The 16,884-nt window shown below is 64.2% G+C and overlaps 1 protein-coding gene across 3 annotated transcripts in view; it reads right to left on the bottom strand.

The window, feature by feature from the left end:
* The window catches only part of LOC140426007 (guanine nucleotide exchange factor VAV3), a 705,672-nt gene that overhangs the window by 23,965 nt on the left and 664,823 nt on the right, over positions 1 to 16,884 (bottom strand). The window contains exon 26 of one of the 3 annotated variants that reach the window (XM_072510278.1): positions 14,617 to 14,700. The exons of the other annotated variants lie outside the window; for them this stretch is intronic. Within the exon in view, the coding sequence (XP_072366379.1) occupies positions 14,617 to 14,700 (84 nt within the window). The remainder of the gene's footprint in view (positions 1 to 14,616; positions 14,701 to 16,884) is intronic. 3 annotated transcript variants of the gene reach the window in all.

Genomic DNA, 16,884 nt, shown 5'->3' with positions numbered 1-16,884 from the left:
GGAGGCTGTGGGGGTTCAGGGGGAGTCGGGAGGCTGGGAGGATGTGGGGGTTCAGAGGGGAGTCGGGGGTCTGGGAGGATGTGGGGGTTCGGGGGAGTCAGGGGGCTGGGAAACTGGAGGGGTTCAGGGGGGAGTAGGGGGGCTGGGAGGTTCAGGGGGTTCAGGGGGAGTTGGGTGGCTGTGGGGGTTCAAGGGGGAGTCGGTGGGCTGGGAGGCTGTGGGGGATCAGGGGGAGTCGGGGGGGCTGGGAGGCTGTGGGGGTTCAGGGGGAGTCGGGGGGCTGGGAGGCTGTGGGGGTTCAGGGGGAGTCGGGGGGCTGGGAGGCTGTGTGGGTTCGGGGGGAGTCGGGTGGCTGGGAGGATGTGGGGGTTCAGGGGGAGTCGGGGGGCTGGGAGGCTGTGGGGGTTCAGGGGGAGTCGGGGGGCTGGGAGGATGCGGGGGTTCAGCGGGGAGTCGGGGGGCTGGGAGGCTGTGGGGGTTCAGGGGGAGTCGGGGGGCTGGGAGGATGTGGGGGTTCACAGGGGAGTCGGGGGGCTGGGAGGATGTGGGGGTTCGGGGGAGTCGGGGGGCTGGGAAACTGGAGGGGTTCAGGGGGGAGTAGGGGGGCTGGGAGGTTCTGGGGGTTCAGGGGGAGTTGGGAGGCTGTGGGGGTTCAAGGGGGAGTCGGTGGTCTGGGAGGCTGTGGGGGTTCAGGGGGAGTCGGGGGGCTGGGAGGCTGTGTGGGTTCGGGGGGAGTCGGGTGGCTGGGAGGATGTGGGGGTTCAGGGGGAGTCGGGGGTCTGGGAGGCTGTGGGGGTTCAGGGGGAGTCGGGGGGCTGGGAGGATGCAGGGGTTCAGCGGGGAGTAGGGGGGCTGGGAGGCTGTGGGGGTTCAGGGGGAGTCGGGGGCTGGGAGGCTGTGGGGGTTCAGGGGGAGTCGGGGGGCTGGGAGGATGCGGGGGTTCAGCGGGGAGTCGGGGGGCTGGGAGGCTGTGGGGGTTCAGGGGGAGTCGGGGGGCTGGGAGGCTGTGGGGGTTCAGGGGGAGTCGGGGGGCTGGGAGGATGTGGGGGTTCAGCGGGGAGTCGGGGGGCTGTGAGGCTGTGTGGGTTCGGGGGGAGTCGGGTGGCTGTGGGGGTTCAGGGGGAGTCGGGGGGCTGGAAGGCTGTGGGGATTCGGGGGGAGTCGGGGGGGCCTGGAGGCTGTGGGGGTTCAGGGGGAGTCGGGGGGCTGGGAGGATGTGGGGGTTCAGAGGGGAGTCGGGGGGCTGGGAGGATGTGGGGGTTCGGGGGAGTCGGGGGGCTGGGAAACTGGAGGGGTTCAGGGGGGAGTAGGGGGGCTGGGAGGTTCTGGGGGTTCAGGGGGAGTTGGGTGGCTGTGGGGGTTCAAGGGGGAGTCGGTGGTCTGGGAGGCTGTGGGGGATCAGGGGGAGTCGGGGGGGCTGGGAGGCTGTGGGGGTTCAGGGGGAGTCGGGGGCTGGGAAGCTGTGGGGGTTCAGGGGGAGTCAGGGGGCTGGGAGGCTGTGTGGGTTCGGGGGGAGTCGGGTGGCTGGGAGGATGTGGGGGTTCAGGGGGAGTCGGGGGGCTGGGAGGCTGTGGGGGTTCAGGGGGAGTTGGGGGGCTGGGAGGATGCGGGGGTTCAGCGGGGAGCCGGGGGGCTGGGAGGCTGTGGGGGTTCAGGGGGAGTCGGGGGGCTGGGAGGATGCGGGGGTTCAGGGGGAGTCGGGGGGCTGGGAGGATGCGGGGGTTCAGCGGGGAGTCGGGGGGCTGGGAGGCTGTGGGGGTTCAGGGGGAGTCGGGGGGCTGGGAGGCTGTGGGGGTTCAGGGGGAGTCGGGGGGCTGGGAGGATGTGGGGGTTCAGCGGGGAGTCGGGGGGCTGTGAGGCTGTGTGGGTTCGGGGGGAGTCGGGTGGCTGTGGGGGTTCAGGGGGGAGTCGGGGGGCTGGGAGGATGTGGGGGTTCGGGGGAGTCGGGGGGCTGGGAAACTGGAGGGGTTCAGGGGGGAGTAGGGGGGCTGGGAGGTTCTGGGGGTTCAGGGGGAGTTGGGTGGCTGTGGGGGTTCAAGGGGGAGTCGGTGGTCTGGGAGGCTGTGGGGGATCAGGGGGAGTCGGGGGGCTGGGAGGCTGTGGGGGTTCAGGGGGAGTCGGGGGGCTGGGAGGCTGTGGGGGTTCAGGGGGAGTCGGGGGGCTGGGAGGCTGTGTGGGTTCGGGGGGAGTCGGGTGGCTGGGAGGATGTGGGGGTTCAGGGGGAGTCGGGGGCTGGGAGGCTGTGGGGGTTCAGGGGGAGTCGGGGGGCTGGGACATGCGGGGATTCAGCGGGGAGTCGGGGGGCTGGGAGGCTGTGGGGGTTCAGGGGGAGTCGGGGGGCTGGGAGGCTGTGCGGGTTCAGGGGGAGTCGGGGGGCTGGGAGGCTGTGGGGATTCGGGGGGAGTCGGGGGGCCTGGAGGCTGTGGGGGTTCAGGGGGAGTCGGGAGGCTGGGAGGATGTGGGGGATCAGAGGGGAGTCGGGGGGCTGGGAGGATGTGGGGGTTCGGGGGAGTCGGGGGGCTGGGAAACTGGAGGGGTTCAGGGGGGAGAAGGGGGGCTGGGAGGTTCAGGGGGTTCAGGGGGAGTTGGGTGGCTGTGGGGGTTCAAGGGGGAGTCGGTGGGCTGGGAGGCTGTGGGGGATCAGGGGGAGTCGGGGGGGCTGGGAGGCTGTGGGGGTTCAGGGGGAGTCGGGGGGCTGGGAGGCTGTGGGGGTTCAGGGGGAGTCGGGGGGCTGGGAGGCTGTGTGGGTTCGGGGGGAGTCGGGTGGCTGGGAGGATGTGGGGGTTCAGGGGGAGTCGGGGGGCTGGGAGGCTGTGGGGGTTCAGGGGGAGTCGGGGGGCTGGGAGGATGCGGGGGTTCAGCGGGGAGTCGGGGGGCTGGGAGGCTGTGGGGGTTCAGGGGGAGTCGGGGGGCTGGGAGGATGTGGGGGTTCACAGGGGAGTCGGGGGGCTGGGAGGATGTGGGGGTTCGGGGGAGTCGGGGGGCTGGGAAACTGGAGGGGTTCAGGGGGGAGTAGGGGGGCTGGGAGTTTCTGGGGGTTCAGGGGGAGTTGGGTGGCTGTGGGGGTTCAAGGGGGAGTCGGTGGTCTGGGAGGCTGTGGGGGTTCAGGGGGAGTCGGGGGGCTGGGAGGCTGTGTGGGTTCGGGGGGAGTCGGGTGGCTGGGAGGATGTGGGGGTTCAGGGGGAGTCGGGGGTCTGGGAGGCTGTGGGGGTTCAGGGGGAGTCGGGGGGCTGGGAGGATGCAGGGATTCAGCGGGGAGTCGGGGGGGCTGGGAGGCTGTGGGGGTTCAGGGGGAGTCGGGGGCTGGGAGGCTGTGGGGGTTCAGGGGGAGTCGGGGGGCTGGGAGGATGCGGGGGTTCAGCGGGGAGTCGGGGGGCTGGGAGGCTGTGGGGGTTCAGGGGGAGTCGGGGGGCTGGGAGGCTGTGGGGGTTCAGGGGGAGTTGGGGGGCTGGGAGGATGTGGGGGTTCAGCGGGGAGTCGGGGGGCTGTGAGGCTGTGTGGGTTCGGGGGGAGTCGGGTGGCTGTGGGGGTTCAGGGGGAGTCGGGGGGCTGGAAGGCTGTGGGGATTCGGGGGGAGTCGGGGGGGCCTGGAGGCTGTGGGGGTTCAGGGGGAGTCGGGGGGCTGGGAGGATGTGGGGGTTCAGAGGGGAGTCGGAGGGCTGGGAGGATGTGGGGGTTCGGGGGAGTCGGGGGGCTGGGAAACTGGAGGGGTTCAGGGGGGAGTAGGGGGGCTGGGAGGTTCTGGGGGTTCAGGGGGAGTTGGGTGGCTGTGGGGGTTCAAGGGGGAGTCGGTGGTCTGGGAGGCTGTGGGGGATCAGGGGGAGTCGGGGGGGCTGGGAGGCTGTGGGGGTTCAGGGGGAGTCGGGGGCTGGGAGGCTGTGGGGGTTCAGGGGGAGTCGGGGGGCTGGGAGGCTGTGTGGGTTCGGGGGGAGTCGGGTGGCTGGGAGGATGTGGGGGTTCAGGGGGAGTCGGGGGGCTGGGAGGCTGTGGGGGTTCAGGGGGAGTCGGGGGGCTGGGAGGATGCGGGGGTTCAGCGGGGAGCCGGGGGGCTGGGAGGCTGTGGGGGTTCAGGGGGAGTCGGGGGGCTGGGAGGATGCGGGGGTTCAGGGGGAGTCGGGGGGCTGGGAGGATGCGGGGGTTCAGCGGGGAGTCGGGGGGCTGGGAGGCTGTGGGGGTTCAGGGGGAGTCGGGGGGCTGGGAGGCTGTGGGGGTTCAGGGGGAGTCGGGGGGCTGGGAGGATGTGGGGGTTCAGCGGGGAGTCGGGGGGCTGTGAGGCTGTGTGGGTTCGGGGGGAGTCGGGTGGCTGTGGGGGTTCAGGGGGGAGACGGGGGGGCTGGGAGGCTGTGTGGGTTCGGGGGGGGTCAGGTGGCTGTGGGGGTTCAGGGGGGAGTCGGGGGGCAGGGAGGCTGTGTGGGTTCGGGGGGAGTCGTGTGGCTGTGGGGGTTCAGGGGGGAGACGGGGGCTGGGAGGCTGTGGGGGTTCAGGGGGAGTCGGGGGTCTGGGAGGCTGTGTGGGTTCGGGGGGGGTCGGGTGGCTGGGAGGCTGTGGCGGTTCAGGGGGAGTCGGGGGGCTGGGAGGATGTGGGGGTTCAGGGGGGAGTCGGGGGGCTGGGAGGATGCGGGGGTTCAGGGGGGCGTCGGGGGGCTGGGAGGGTGTGGAGGTTCAAGGGGGAGTCGGTAGGCTGGGAGGATGCGGGGATTCAGGGGGGAGTCGGGGGGCTGGGAGGCTGTGTGGGTTCGGGGGGAGTCAGGTGGCTGTGGGGGTTCAGGGGGGAGTCGGGGGGCTGGGAGGGTGTGGAGGTTCAAGGGGGAGTCGGTAGGCTGGGAGGATGCGGGTATTCAGGGGGGAGTCGGGGGGCTGGGAGGCTGTGGGGATTCGGGGGGAGTCGGGTGGGCCTGGAGGCTGTGGGGGTTCAGGGGGAGTCGGGGGGCTGGAAGGCTGTGGGGATTCGGGGGGAGTCGGGGGGGCCTGGAGGCTGTGGGGGTTCAGGGGGAGTCGGGGGGCTGGGAGGATGTGGGGGTTCAGAGGGGAGTCGGAGGGCTGGGAGGATGTGGGGGTTCGGGGGAGTCGGGGGGCTGGGAAACTGGAGGGGTTCAGGGGGGAGTAGGGGGGCTGGGAGGTTCTGGGGGTTCAGGGGGAGTTGGGTGGCTGTGGGGGTTCAAGGGGGAGTCGGTGGTCTGGGAGGCTGTGGGGGATCAGGGGGAGTCGGGGGGGCTGGGAGGCTGTGGGGGTTCAGGGGGAGTCGGGGGCTGGGAGGCTGTGGGGGTTCAGGGGGAGTCGGGGGGCTGGGAGGCTGTGTGGGTTCGGGGGGAGTCGGGTGGCTGGGAGGATGTGGGGGTTCAGGGGGAGTCGGGGGGCTGGGAGGCTGTGGGGGTTCAGGGGGAGTCGGGGGGCTGGGAGGATGCGGGGGTTCAGCGGGGAGCCGGGGGGCTGGGAGGCTGTGGGGGTTCAGGGGGAGTCGGGGGGCTGGGAGGATGCGGGGGTTCAGGGGGAGTCGGGGGGCTGGGAGGATGCGGGGGTTCAGCGGGGAGTCGGGGGGCTGGGAGGCTGTGGGGGTTCAGGGGGAGTCGGGGGGCTGGGAGGCTGTGGGGGTTCAGGGGGAGTCGGGGGGCTGGGAGGATGTGGGGGTTCAGCGGGGAGTCGGGGGGCTGTGAGGCTGTGTGGGTTCGGGGGGAGTCGGGTGGCTGTGGGGGTTCAGGGGGGAGACGGGGGGGCTGGGAGGCTGTGTGGGTTCGGGGGGGGTCAGGTGGCTGTGGGGGTTCAGGGGGGAGTCGGGGGGCAGGGAGGCTGTGTGGGTTCGGGGGGAGTCGTGTGGCTGTGGGGGTTCAGGGGGGAGACGGGGGGCTGGGAGGCTGTGGGGGTTCAGGGGGAGTCGGGGGTCTGGGAGGCTGTGTGGGTTCGGGGGGGGTCGGGTGGCTGGGAGGCTTGGCGGTTCAGGGGGAGTCGGGGGGCTGGGAGGATGTGGGGGTTCAGGGGGGAGTCGGGGGGCTGGGAGGATGCGGGCGTTCAGGGGGGCGTCGGGGGGCTGGGAGGGTGTGGAGGTTCAAGGGGGAGTCGGTAGGCTGGGAGGATGCGGGGATTCAGGGGGGAGTCGGGGGGCTGGGAGGCTGTGTGGGTTCGGGGGGAGTCAGGTGGCTGTGGGGGTTCAGGGGGGAGTCGGGGGGCTGGGAGGGTGTGGAGGTTCAAGGGGGAGTCGGTAGGCTGGGAGGATGCGGGTATTCAGGGGGGAGTCGGGGGGCTGGGAGGCTGTGGGGATTCGGGGGGAGTCGGGTGGGCCTGGAGGCTGTGGGGGTTCAGGGGGAGTCGGGGGGCTGGGAGGATGTGGTGGTTCAGAGGGGAGTCGGGGGGCTGGGAGGATGTGGGGGTTCGGGGGAGTCGGGGGGCTGGGAAACTGGAGGGGTTCAGGGGGGAGTAGGGGGGCTGGGAGGTTCTGGGGGTTCAGGGGGAGTTGGGTGGCTGTGGGGGTTCAAGGGGGAGTCGGTGGTCTGGGAGGCTGTGGGGGATCAGGGGGAGTCGGGGGGGCTGGGAGGCTGTGGGGGTTCAGGGGGAGTCGGGGGGCTGGGAGGCTGTGGGGGTTCAGGGGGAGTCGGGGGGCTGGGAGGCTGTGTGGGTTCGGGGGGAGTCGGGTGGCTGGGAGGATGTGGGGGTTCAGGGGGAGTCGGGGGGCTGGGAGGCTGTGGGGGTTCAGGGGGAGTCGGGGGGCTGGGAGGATGCGGGGGTTCAGGGGGAGTCGGGGGGCTGGGAGGATGCGGGGATTCAGCGGGGTGTCGGGGGGCTGGGAGGCTGTGGGGGTTCAGGGGGAGTCGGGGGGCTGGGAGGCTGTGGGGGTTCAGGGGGAGTCGGGGGGCTGGGAGGCTGTGGGGATTCGGGGGGAGTCGGGGGGCCTGGAGGCTGTGGGGGTTCAGGGGGAGTCGGGAGGCTGGGAGGATGTGGGGGTTCAGAGGGGAGTCGGGGGGCTGGGAGGATGTGGGGGTTCGGGGGAGTCGGGGGGCTGGGAAACTGGAGGGGTTCAGGGCGGAGTAGGGGGCTGGGAGGTTCTGGGGGTTCAGGGGGAGTTGGGTGGCTGTGGGGGTTCAAGGGGGAGTCGGTGGTCTGGGAGGCTGTGGGGGATCAGGGGGAGTCGGGGGGCTGGGAGGCTGTGGGGGTTCAGGGGGAGTCGGGGGGCTGGGAGGCTGTGGGGGTTCAGGGGGAGTCGGGGGGCTGGGAGGCTGTGTGGGTTCGGGGGGAGTCGGGTGGCTGGGAGGATGTGGGGGTTCAGGGGGAGTCGGGGGGCTGGGAGGCTGTGGGGGTTCAGGGGGAGTCGGGGGGCTGGGAGGATGCGGGGGTTCAGCGGGGAGTCGGGGGGCTGGGAGGCTGTGGGGGTTCAGGGGGAGTCGGGGGGCTGGGAGGATGTGGGGGTTCACAGGGGAGTCGGGGGGCTGGGAGGATGTGGGGGTTCGGGGGAGTCGGGGGGCTGGGAAACTGGAGGGGTTCAGGGGGGAGTAGGGGGGCTGGGAGGTTCTGGGGGTTCAGGGGGAGTTGGGTGGCTGTGGGGGTTCAAGGGGGAGTTGGTGGTCTGGGAGGCTGTGGGGTTTCAGGGGCAGTCGGGGGGCTGGGAGGCTGTGTGGGTTCGGGGGGAGTCGGGTGGCTGGGAGGATGTGGGGGTTCAGGGGGAGTCGGGGGTCTGGGAGGCTGTGGGGGTTCAGGGGGAGTCGGGGGCTGGGAGGATGCAGGGGTTCAGCGGGGAGTCGGGGGGCTGGGAGGCTGTGGGGGTTCAGGGGGAGTCGGGGGCTGGGAGGCTGTGGGGGTTCAGGGGGAGTCGGGGGGCTGGGAGGATGCGGGGGTTCAGCGGGGAGTCGGGGGGCTGGGAGGCTGTGGGGGTTCAGGGGGAGTCGGGGGGCTGGGAGGCTGTGGGGGTTCAGGGGGAGTCGGGGGGCTGGGAGGATGTGGGGGTTCAGCGGGGAGTCGGGGGGCTGTGAGGCTGTGTGGGTTCGGGGGGAGTCGGGTGGCTGTGGGGGTTCAGGGGGAGTCGGGGGGCTGGAAGGCTGTGGGGATTCGGGGGGAGTCGGGGGGGCCTGGAGGCTGTGGGGGTTCAGGGGGAGTCGGGGGGCTGGGAGGATGTGGGGGTTCAGAGGGGAGTCGGGGGGCTGGGAGGATGTGGGGGTTCGGGGGAGTCGGGGGGCTGGGAAACTGGAGGGGTTCAGGGGGGAGTAGGGGGGCTGGGAGGTTCTGGGGGTTCAGGGGGAGTTGGGTGGCTGTGGGGGTTCAAGGGGGAGTCGGTGGTCTGGGAGGCTGTGGGGGATCAGGGCGAGTCGGGGGGGCTGGGAGGCTGTGGAGGTTCAGGGGGAGTCGGGGGGCTGGGAGGCTGTGGGGGTTCAGGGGGAGTCGGGGGGCTGGGAGGCTGTGTGGGTTCGGGGGGAGTCGGGTGGCTGGGAGGATGTGGGGGTTCAGGGGGAGTCGGGGGGCTGGGAGGCTGTGGGGGTTCAGGGGGAGTCGGGGGGCTGGGAGGATGCGGGGGTTCAGCGGGGAGCCGGGGGGCTGGGAGGCTGTGGGGGTTGAGGGGGAGTCGGGGGGCTGGGAGGATGCGGGGGTTCAGGGGGAGTCGGGGGGCTGGGAGAATGCGGGGGTTCAGCGGGGAGTCGGGGGGCTGGGAGGCTGTGGGGGTTCAGGAGGAGTCGGGGGGCTGGGAGGCTGTGGGGGTTCAGGGGGAGTCGGGGGGCTGGGAGGATGTGGGGGTTCAGCGGGGAGTCGGGGGGCTGTGAGGCTGTGTGGGTTCGGGGGGAGTCGGGTGGCTGTGGGGGTTCAGGGGGAGACGGGGGGGCTGGGAGGCTGTGTGGGTTCGGGGGGGGTCAGGTGGCTGTGGGGATTCAGGGGGGAGTCGGGGGGCTGGGAGGCTGTGTGGGTTCGGGGGGAGTCGTGTGGCTGTGGGGGTTCAGGGGGGAGACGGGGGGCTGGGAGGCTGTGGGGGTTCAGGGGGAGTCGGGGGTCTGGGAGGCTGTGTGGGTTCGGGGGGGGTCGGGTGGCTGGGAGGCTGTGGCGGTTCAGGGGGAGTCGGGGGGCTGGGAGGATGTGGGGGTTCAGGGGGGAGTCGGGGGGCTGGGAGGATGCGGGGGTTCAGGGGGGCGTCGGGGGGCTGGGAGGGTGTGGAGGTTCAAGGGGGAGTCGAAAGGCTGGGAGGATGCGGGGATTCAGGGGGGAGTCGGGGGTCTGGGAGGCTGTGTGGGTTCGGGGGGAGTCAAGTGGCTGTGGGGGTTCAGGGGGAGTCGGGGGGCTGGGAGGGTGTGGAGGTTCAAGGGGGAGTCGGTAGGCTGGGAGGATGCGGGGATTCAGGGGGGAGTCGGGGGGCTGGGAGGCTGTGTGGGTTCGGGGGGAGTCGTGTGGCTGTGGGGGTTCAGGGGGGAGTCGGGGGGCTGGGAGGCTGTGGGGGTTCGGGGGGAGTCGTGTGGCTGTGGGGGTTCAGGGGGGAGACGGGGGGCTGGGAGGCTGTGGTGGTTCAGGGGGAGTCGGGGTCTGGGAGGCTGTGTGGGTTCGGGGGGGTTCGGGTGGCTGGGAGGCTGTGGCGGTTCAGGGGGAGTCGGGGGGCTGGGAGGATGTGGGGGTTCAGGGGGAGTCGGGGGGCTGGGAGGATGCGGGGGTTCAGGGGGGCGTCGGGGGGCTGGGAGGGTGTGGGGGTTCAAGGGGGAGTCGGTAGGCTGGGAGGATGCGGGGATTCAGGGGGGGCGCCCCCAGAAGGTCGGGGGCCGACCGGGCACGGGGCTCGCGGGGCGGGCAACGTGGCTGGCGGGGGATCTCGGGGGGAGGGTGGTCGGGGGGGGGGCTGGGAGGCTGTGTGGGTTCGGGGGGAGTCAGGTGGCTGTGGGGGTTCAGGGGGGAGTCGGGGGGCTGGGAGGGTGTGGAGGTTCAAGGGGGAGTCGGTAGGCTGGGAGGATGCGGGGATTCAGGGGGGAGTCGGGGGGCTGGGAGGCTGTGTGGGTTCGGGGGGAGTCGTGTGGCTGTGGGGGTTCAGGGGGGAGTCGGGGGGCTGGGAGGCTGTGGGGGTTCAGTGGGAGCTGGTTAATTGGAGGGTGAGGATAGCCGGAGGGTCAGTGTGAGTGATTGAGGGTTTCGTTGTGTAGTTACACAACAGTTAGACATAGAATCATCCAATCCCGACAATACAGAAGGAGACCATTCGGCCCATCGAGTCTGCACCAGCTCTTGGAAAGAGCACCCTACTTAAGCCCTCACCTCCACCCTATCCACGTAACCCAATAACCCCTCCTAACCTTTTTGGACACGAAGGGCAATTTGTCACGGCCAAACCACCTAACCTGCACGTCTTTGGACTGTGGGAGGAAACCGGAGCACCCGGAGGAAACCCACGCACACACGGGGAGAACGTGCAGACTCCGCACAGACAGTGACCCAAGCCGGAATCGAACCCGGGTCCCTGGAGCTGTGAAGCCACAGTGCTAACCACTGTGCCACCGTGACATGTTTCATTCTGTCTCTCAGATCCTGGGATAATTATCCTGGAAAATAAGTTGGAACATCCAAAGTCTCCAAGTCCATCCTGGAGTTTTGGGGAGCAGAGAATTGTCCATCAGAAATTCAAACCTCCGGAGTAATCCCCATGGAGTCGGTGCATTGGGAATTCTGAAGGGTCCTGTAGCACACACTGTGGGGTAGGCCCAGTCTCTGACTCTCGGAGACCAGGTCCTGGGTCATTGTTCCCATTGGCTGAGGGATTGATGAGCAGAGGGCACAGGTTTAAGGAGTTTGATGGATCTTGACACAAAGACAATCTTCCCCGTGTGAAATGTGGTTAGGATTTGGGAAGCACTGCCTGATGGGAAAGTGGGCGCAGGTTCAATAGAAACATCAAAGGAAATTGGACAAATCCTTGAAGGGGAAGATTATGGAGAAAGAGGGAAGGAGTTTGTCTAACTGGAATGTTCTTCAAACGAGCTGGCACAGATTTGAGGAGCTGAATCGTCTCCCCCTGTGTGGAACTGTATTAAGTCTCGGAGCTGGGAATGTGGTGAGTCTCGATGGATCAGGATGAAGGGGAACCGGATGAACGTCTTTCACTGTGGCTCTGGGATTGAACCCGCTTCAAAAGACCAAGAACGATTCACTGATAAAATAACAGGAGGTAGATTCCGGGGACTACACTGTCCTCTAGTGTTCTGTCGAAGAATGGATACAGACATCGAGCTTCATTCCACAGAGAGAGTGTTTCACCAGCCTGACAAGCAGTCGAGGAGCCAAAGCAAGGCGGGGGGGGGGGGGGGGGGGGGGGGGAGGGAGAGTCCAGCCAGGATCTTCCTCCTCTATGTATGGTTCTCAGTATCTGACTAAATAACCCCAGAAATATAAACACTCACCAATAATGGTCCACTTGGATATTAGTGTCTGTGTAACAGGTTCTGTGTGACGAGGTCTGTGTGTAACGGGGTCTATGTAACGGGGTCCATGTAACAGGGTCTGTGTAACGGGGTCTGTGTAACAGGGTCTGTGTAACGGGGTCTGTGTAACAGGGTCTGTGTGACGGGGTCCATGTAACAGGGTCTGTGTAACGGGGTCTGTGTAACAGGGTCTGTGTGACGGGGTCTGTGTAACAGGGTCTGTGAGACGGGGTCTGTGTAAAGGGGTCTGTGTAACGGGGTCTGTGTAATGGGGTCTGTGTAAAAAGGGTCTGTGTAAAAAGGGTCTGTGTAAAAAGGGTCTGTGTAACAGGGTCTGTGTAACAGGGTATATATAACGGGGTGTGTGAAACAAGGTCTGTGAAACATGGTCTGTGTAACGGGGTCTGTGTACCAGGGTCTGTGTAACGGGGTCTGTGTGATGGGGTCTGTGTAATGGGGGCTGTGTAACAGGGGCTGTGTGACAGGGTCTGTGTGACAGGGTCTGTGTAACAGGGTCTGTGTAACGGGGTCTGTGTAATGGGGGCTGTGTAATAGGGGCTGTGTAACAGGGTGTGTGTAACGGGGTCTATGTAATGGGGGCTGTGTAATGGGGGCTGTGTAACAGGGTCTGTGTGACGGGGTCTGTGTAACGGGGTCTGTGTGACGGGGTCTGTGTAACGGGGGCTGTGTAACAGGGCTGTGCAACGGGGTCTGTGTAATAGGGGCTGTGTAACAGGGTCTGTGTAACGGGGTCTGTGTAATGGGGTCTGTGTAACGGGGCTGTGTAACAGGGGCTGTGTAACACGGGCTGTGTAACAGGGTCTGCGTAAAAGTGTCAGTGTAACGGGGTCTGCGTAATGGGGCTGTGTAACAGGGGCTGTGTAATGGGGCCTGTGTAACAGGGTCTGTGTAACTGGGTCTGTGTAACGGGGTCTGTGTAACGGGTCTGTGTAACGGGGTCTGTGTAACGGGGTCTGTGTAACGGCGTCTGTGTAACGGGGTCTATGTAATGGGGTCTGTGTAACGGGGTCTGTGTAACGGGGTCTTTGTAACGGGGTCTGTGTGATGGGGTATGTGTAACGGGTCTGTATAATGAGGTCTGTGTAAAGAGGTCTCTGTGATGGGGCTGTGTAACAGGGTCTGTATGACGGCATCTGTGTATTGGGGTCTGTGTAACAGGGTCTGTATAATGGGTCTGTATAATGAGGTCTGTGTAACAGGGTCTGTGTAACGGGATATGTGTAACGGGGTCTGTGTAACGGGGTCTGTGTAATGGGGGCTGTCTAACAGGGGCTGTGTAAAGGGAGCTGTGTAACGGGGTCTGTGTAACGGGGTCTGTGTAACAGGGTCTGTGTAACGGGGTCTGTGTAACGGGGTCGGTGTAACGGGACTGTGTAACGGGGCTGTGTAACGGGGCTGTGTAACAGGGTCTGTGTGACAGGGTCTGTGTAATGGGGTCTATGTGACGGGGTCTGTGCAACGGGGTCTGTGTAACAGGGGCTGTACAATGGGGGCTGTGTAACAGGGGCTGTGTAACAGGGGCTGTGTAACGGGGTCTGTGTAACGGGGTCTGTGTAATGGGGCTGTGTAACAGGAGCTGTGTAACAGGGTCTGTGTAATGGGGTCTGTGTGATGGGGTCTGTGTGATGGGGTCTGTGTAACGGGGTCTGTGTAACGGGGTCTGTGTGACTGGGTCTGTGTAACAGGTTCTGTGTAACGGGGTCTGTGTGACGGGGTCTGTGTGACGGGGTCTGTGTGACGGGGTCTGTGTAACAGGGTCTGTTGTACGGGGTCTGTGTGACAGGGTCTGTGTAATGGGGTCTGTGTAATGGGGGCTGTGCAACAGGGTCTGTGTAATGGGGCTGTGTAACAGGGTCTGTGTAACGGGGTCTTTGTAACGGGGTCTGTGTAACGGGGTCTGTGTAACAGGATCTGGGTGACGGGGTCTGTGTGACGGGGTCTGTGTGATGGGGTCTCTGTAACGGGGTCTCTGTAACGGGGTCTCTGTAACGGGGCCTCTGTAACGGGGTCTGTGTAACAGGGGCTGTATAATGGGGGCTGTGTAACAGGTTCTGTGTAACAGGGTCTGTGTAATGGGGTCTGTGTGATGGGGTCTGTGTGACGGGGCCTGTGTAACGGGGCCTGTGTAACGGGGTCTGTGTGACAGTGTCTGTGTAACTGGGTCTGTGTAACGGGGTCTGTGTAATGGGGGCTGTGTAACAGTGTCTGTGTGACGGGGTCTGTGTAATGGGGGCTGCGTAACAGTGGCTGTGTAATGGGTCTGTGTAATAGGGGCTGTGTAACGGGGTCTGTGTAACGGGGTCTGTGTAATAGGGGCTGTGTAACGGGGACTGTGTAACGGGGTCTGTGTAACAGGGTCTGTGTAACGGGGTCTGTGTAACGGGGTCTGTGTAACAGGGTCTGTGTAACGGGGTCTGTGTAACGGGTCTGTGTAACGGGGTCTGTGTGACGGGGTCTGTGTGACGGGGTCTGTGCAATGGGGTCTGTGTAATGGGGGCTTTGTAACAGGGTCTGTGTAACGGGGTCTGTGTAACGGGGTCTGTGTAATGGGGCTGTGTAACAGGAGCTGTGTAACAGGGTCTGCGTAACGGGGTCTGCGTAACGGGGTCTGTGTAACGGGGTCTGTGTAACAGGGGCTGTGTAACGGGGTCTGTGTAACGGGGTCTGTGTGACGGGGTCTGTGTGACGGGGTCTGTGTGACGGGGTCTGTGTGACAGGGTCTGTGTAACGGGGTCTGTGTAACAGGGTCTGTGTAACGGGGTCTGTGTAACGGGGTCTGTGTGACGGGGTCTGTGCAATGGGGTCTGTGTGACAAGGTCTGTGTAATGGGGTCTGTGTAACGGGGGCTGTGTAACAGGGTCTGTGTAACGGGGTCTGTGTGACAGGGTCTGTGTAACGGGGTCTGTGTAACAGGGTCTGTGTAATGGGGTCTGTGTAACGGGGTCTGTGTAACAGGGTCTGTGTAACGGGGTCTGTGTAACGGGGTCTGTGTAACGGAATCTGTACAATACACAGTCCGGAGTGTGTTGTGTGGAGGGAGCACATTCTCAGCTGTGCTGATACAGAGTCTGGACTGTGACAGACGGATCTGGTTGTGCGATCGGTTGGGCTGAGGTCAGTGGGATATTTCCCATTCCCAGAGCTGGTTTGGTGTCTCGCTGACAAACAGCAACATCAATCTGATAAAGCAAAGATTAACAAAGGAGAAGACTGAGCGAGCGAGCTGTACCTGACCAGAATGGTGCAGAGCAAGGAGGTAGGAAGTTGAAACTGGCAGGAGCTAGAAATGAATAACCACAGGAGATAGAAGCAGCTGAGACAGGAATGAAGGAGAGAAGAAATTAATTATAAACACACAAGATAAATGTCTCAAGTGAAAACAGTCTCAGTTCCCAGCAAACATTTCGATAAAGTCAGACGGACCACGACTGAATCAGTTTGAATACAACCTGTTAATAACATTGGCCGTGATCCAATGGCCGCACCGCGCCCGATAAATCTCGCGAGAGGCATCTTGTGAGGTTTACGGGATCTCGCGAGACGTAACAAGCTGTCTCCACCCACAAGGGACGGGCTCGGGAAGTCCATAATCGAGTCCCTTTGCCTCGGAGACCCTAGGCCAGCGCCATTCAACATCGCTCACCTAAATCCAGGCGGAATAGCAGCGGGGGTCTGTGCGACGGGAGGAACGCGGGGTCCTCCCAGCTGATCGGGGGGGGGGGGTCTTCCCACGTGAATGTGGGGGTCCCTGAGTGGTTGTCCTCTGGGCAGGGTGTCCCTGGCACTGCCAGGCTGGCATTTCTCCTGCTCTGGGGATGCCTTGCCTGTGGTGGGTGGGGGGGCTTGAGGACCACCAGCCGGTGAGTTGGGGGGGAAGGGGTCTGGGGTTCCTCAGTGCAGGAAATGGAGTTAAGTGTGGCCTTGGAGAGACCCGAGAGAGGAACAGAGTGCGTTTGATAGCGAGGTCCTCTCCACTGCTCCAAGCACTGGGAAACACCTGCCAAACCTGCCCGAAAGGGATCTCTCTTCTTTATTCGTTAATAGCACCTGCTGTTTCCTGGATTACAGCTGATTTGTAATTTCTTCATTGCGACACTGATATCTGTGTCCCTGCCTCACCATCGTCCCCTGTGCACAATAACATCTGGCCCAAGAACCCTTTGAATTTTACGTTCTCATTATTGAAATTCCCCCATGGCCTCACCTCCTCCCTCATCACTGCAACCACCTCTCGCTCTCCAACCCTCTGAGAAAAACTCCAGTTCCTGCCGCTTACATGTCCCTGATATTAATCACTCTGCCGTTAATGACTACACCCTGGCTGGAGATGCAGTTGGTAAGAGTGGAGATAGGAACAGATATGGGAACCGGAGCAGTTGAAATAACTCAGGGGGGGACTCGAGAATAGGGCCAATAAGGGAGCAGGGAGGGAGATATTGCTGCACACAGCAGCATTGGTGGTCTGAAAAGCATTTGTTTCAATATGAGAAGCATAACAGATGAACTTCGAGCTTGGATTAGTACTTGGAACTATGATGTTACAGAGACCTGGTTGAGGGAAGGACAGGATTGACAGCTAAACGTTCCAGGATTTAGATGTTTCAGGCGGGATAGAGGGGGATGTAAAAGGGGAGGCGGAGTTGCGCTACGGGTTAGGGAGAATATCACAGCTGTACTGCGGGAGGACACCTCAGAGGGCAGCGAGGCTATATGGGTAGAGATCAGGAAAAAGAAGGGTTGGGGGTTTACTACAGGCCTCCCAACAGCCAGCGGGGGATAGAGGAGCAGATAGGGAGACAGAGTTTGGAAAGGAGTAAAAACAACAGGATTGTTGTGGTGTGAGACTTCAACTTCCCGAATATTGACTGGGACTCACTTAGTGCTGGGGACTTGGATGGGGCAGAGTTTGTAAGGAGCCTCCAGGAGGGCTTCTTGAAACAGTATGTAGATAGTCCAACTAGGGAAGGGCTGTACTGGACCTGGTATTGGGGAATGCGCCCGGCCAGGTGGTAAAGGTTTCAGTAGGGGAGCATTTCATGAATAATGATCATAATTCAGTAAGTTTTAAGGTACTGATGGGTAGAAATAAGAGTGGTCCTCGGGTGAATGTGCTAAATTGGGGGAAGGCGAATTATAACAATATTCGGCAGGAACTGAAGAATCTAGATTGGGGACAGATGTTTGAGGGTAAATCAACATCTGGCATGTGGGAGGCTTTCAAATGTCAGTTGATAAGAATTCAGGACCGGCATGTTCCTGTGCGGAAGAAGGATAAATGTGGCAGGTTTCGGGAACCTTGGATAACAAAAAATATTGAGACCCTCATCAAAAAGAAAAAGGAGGCATTTGTCAGGGCTGGAAGGCTGGGAACAGACGAAGCCTGTGTCGAATATAAGGAAAGTAGGAAGGAACTTAAGCAAGGAGTCAGGAGGGCTAGAAGGGGTCATGAAAAGTCATTGGTAAACAGGATTAAGGAGAATCCCAAGGCATTTTACGT

This window comes from Scyliorhinus torazame, chromosome 7 (genome assembly GCF_047496885.1).
Source record: "Scyliorhinus torazame isolate Kashiwa2021f chromosome 7, sScyTor2.1, whole genome shotgun sequence".
NCBI classification, from domain to species: Eukaryota; Metazoa; Chordata; class Chondrichthyes; order Carcharhiniformes; family Scyliorhinidae; genus Scyliorhinus; species Scyliorhinus torazame.
Note: the sequence above shows the minus strand (reverse complement) of the source record. Positions and strands in the feature narration are given on the sequence as shown.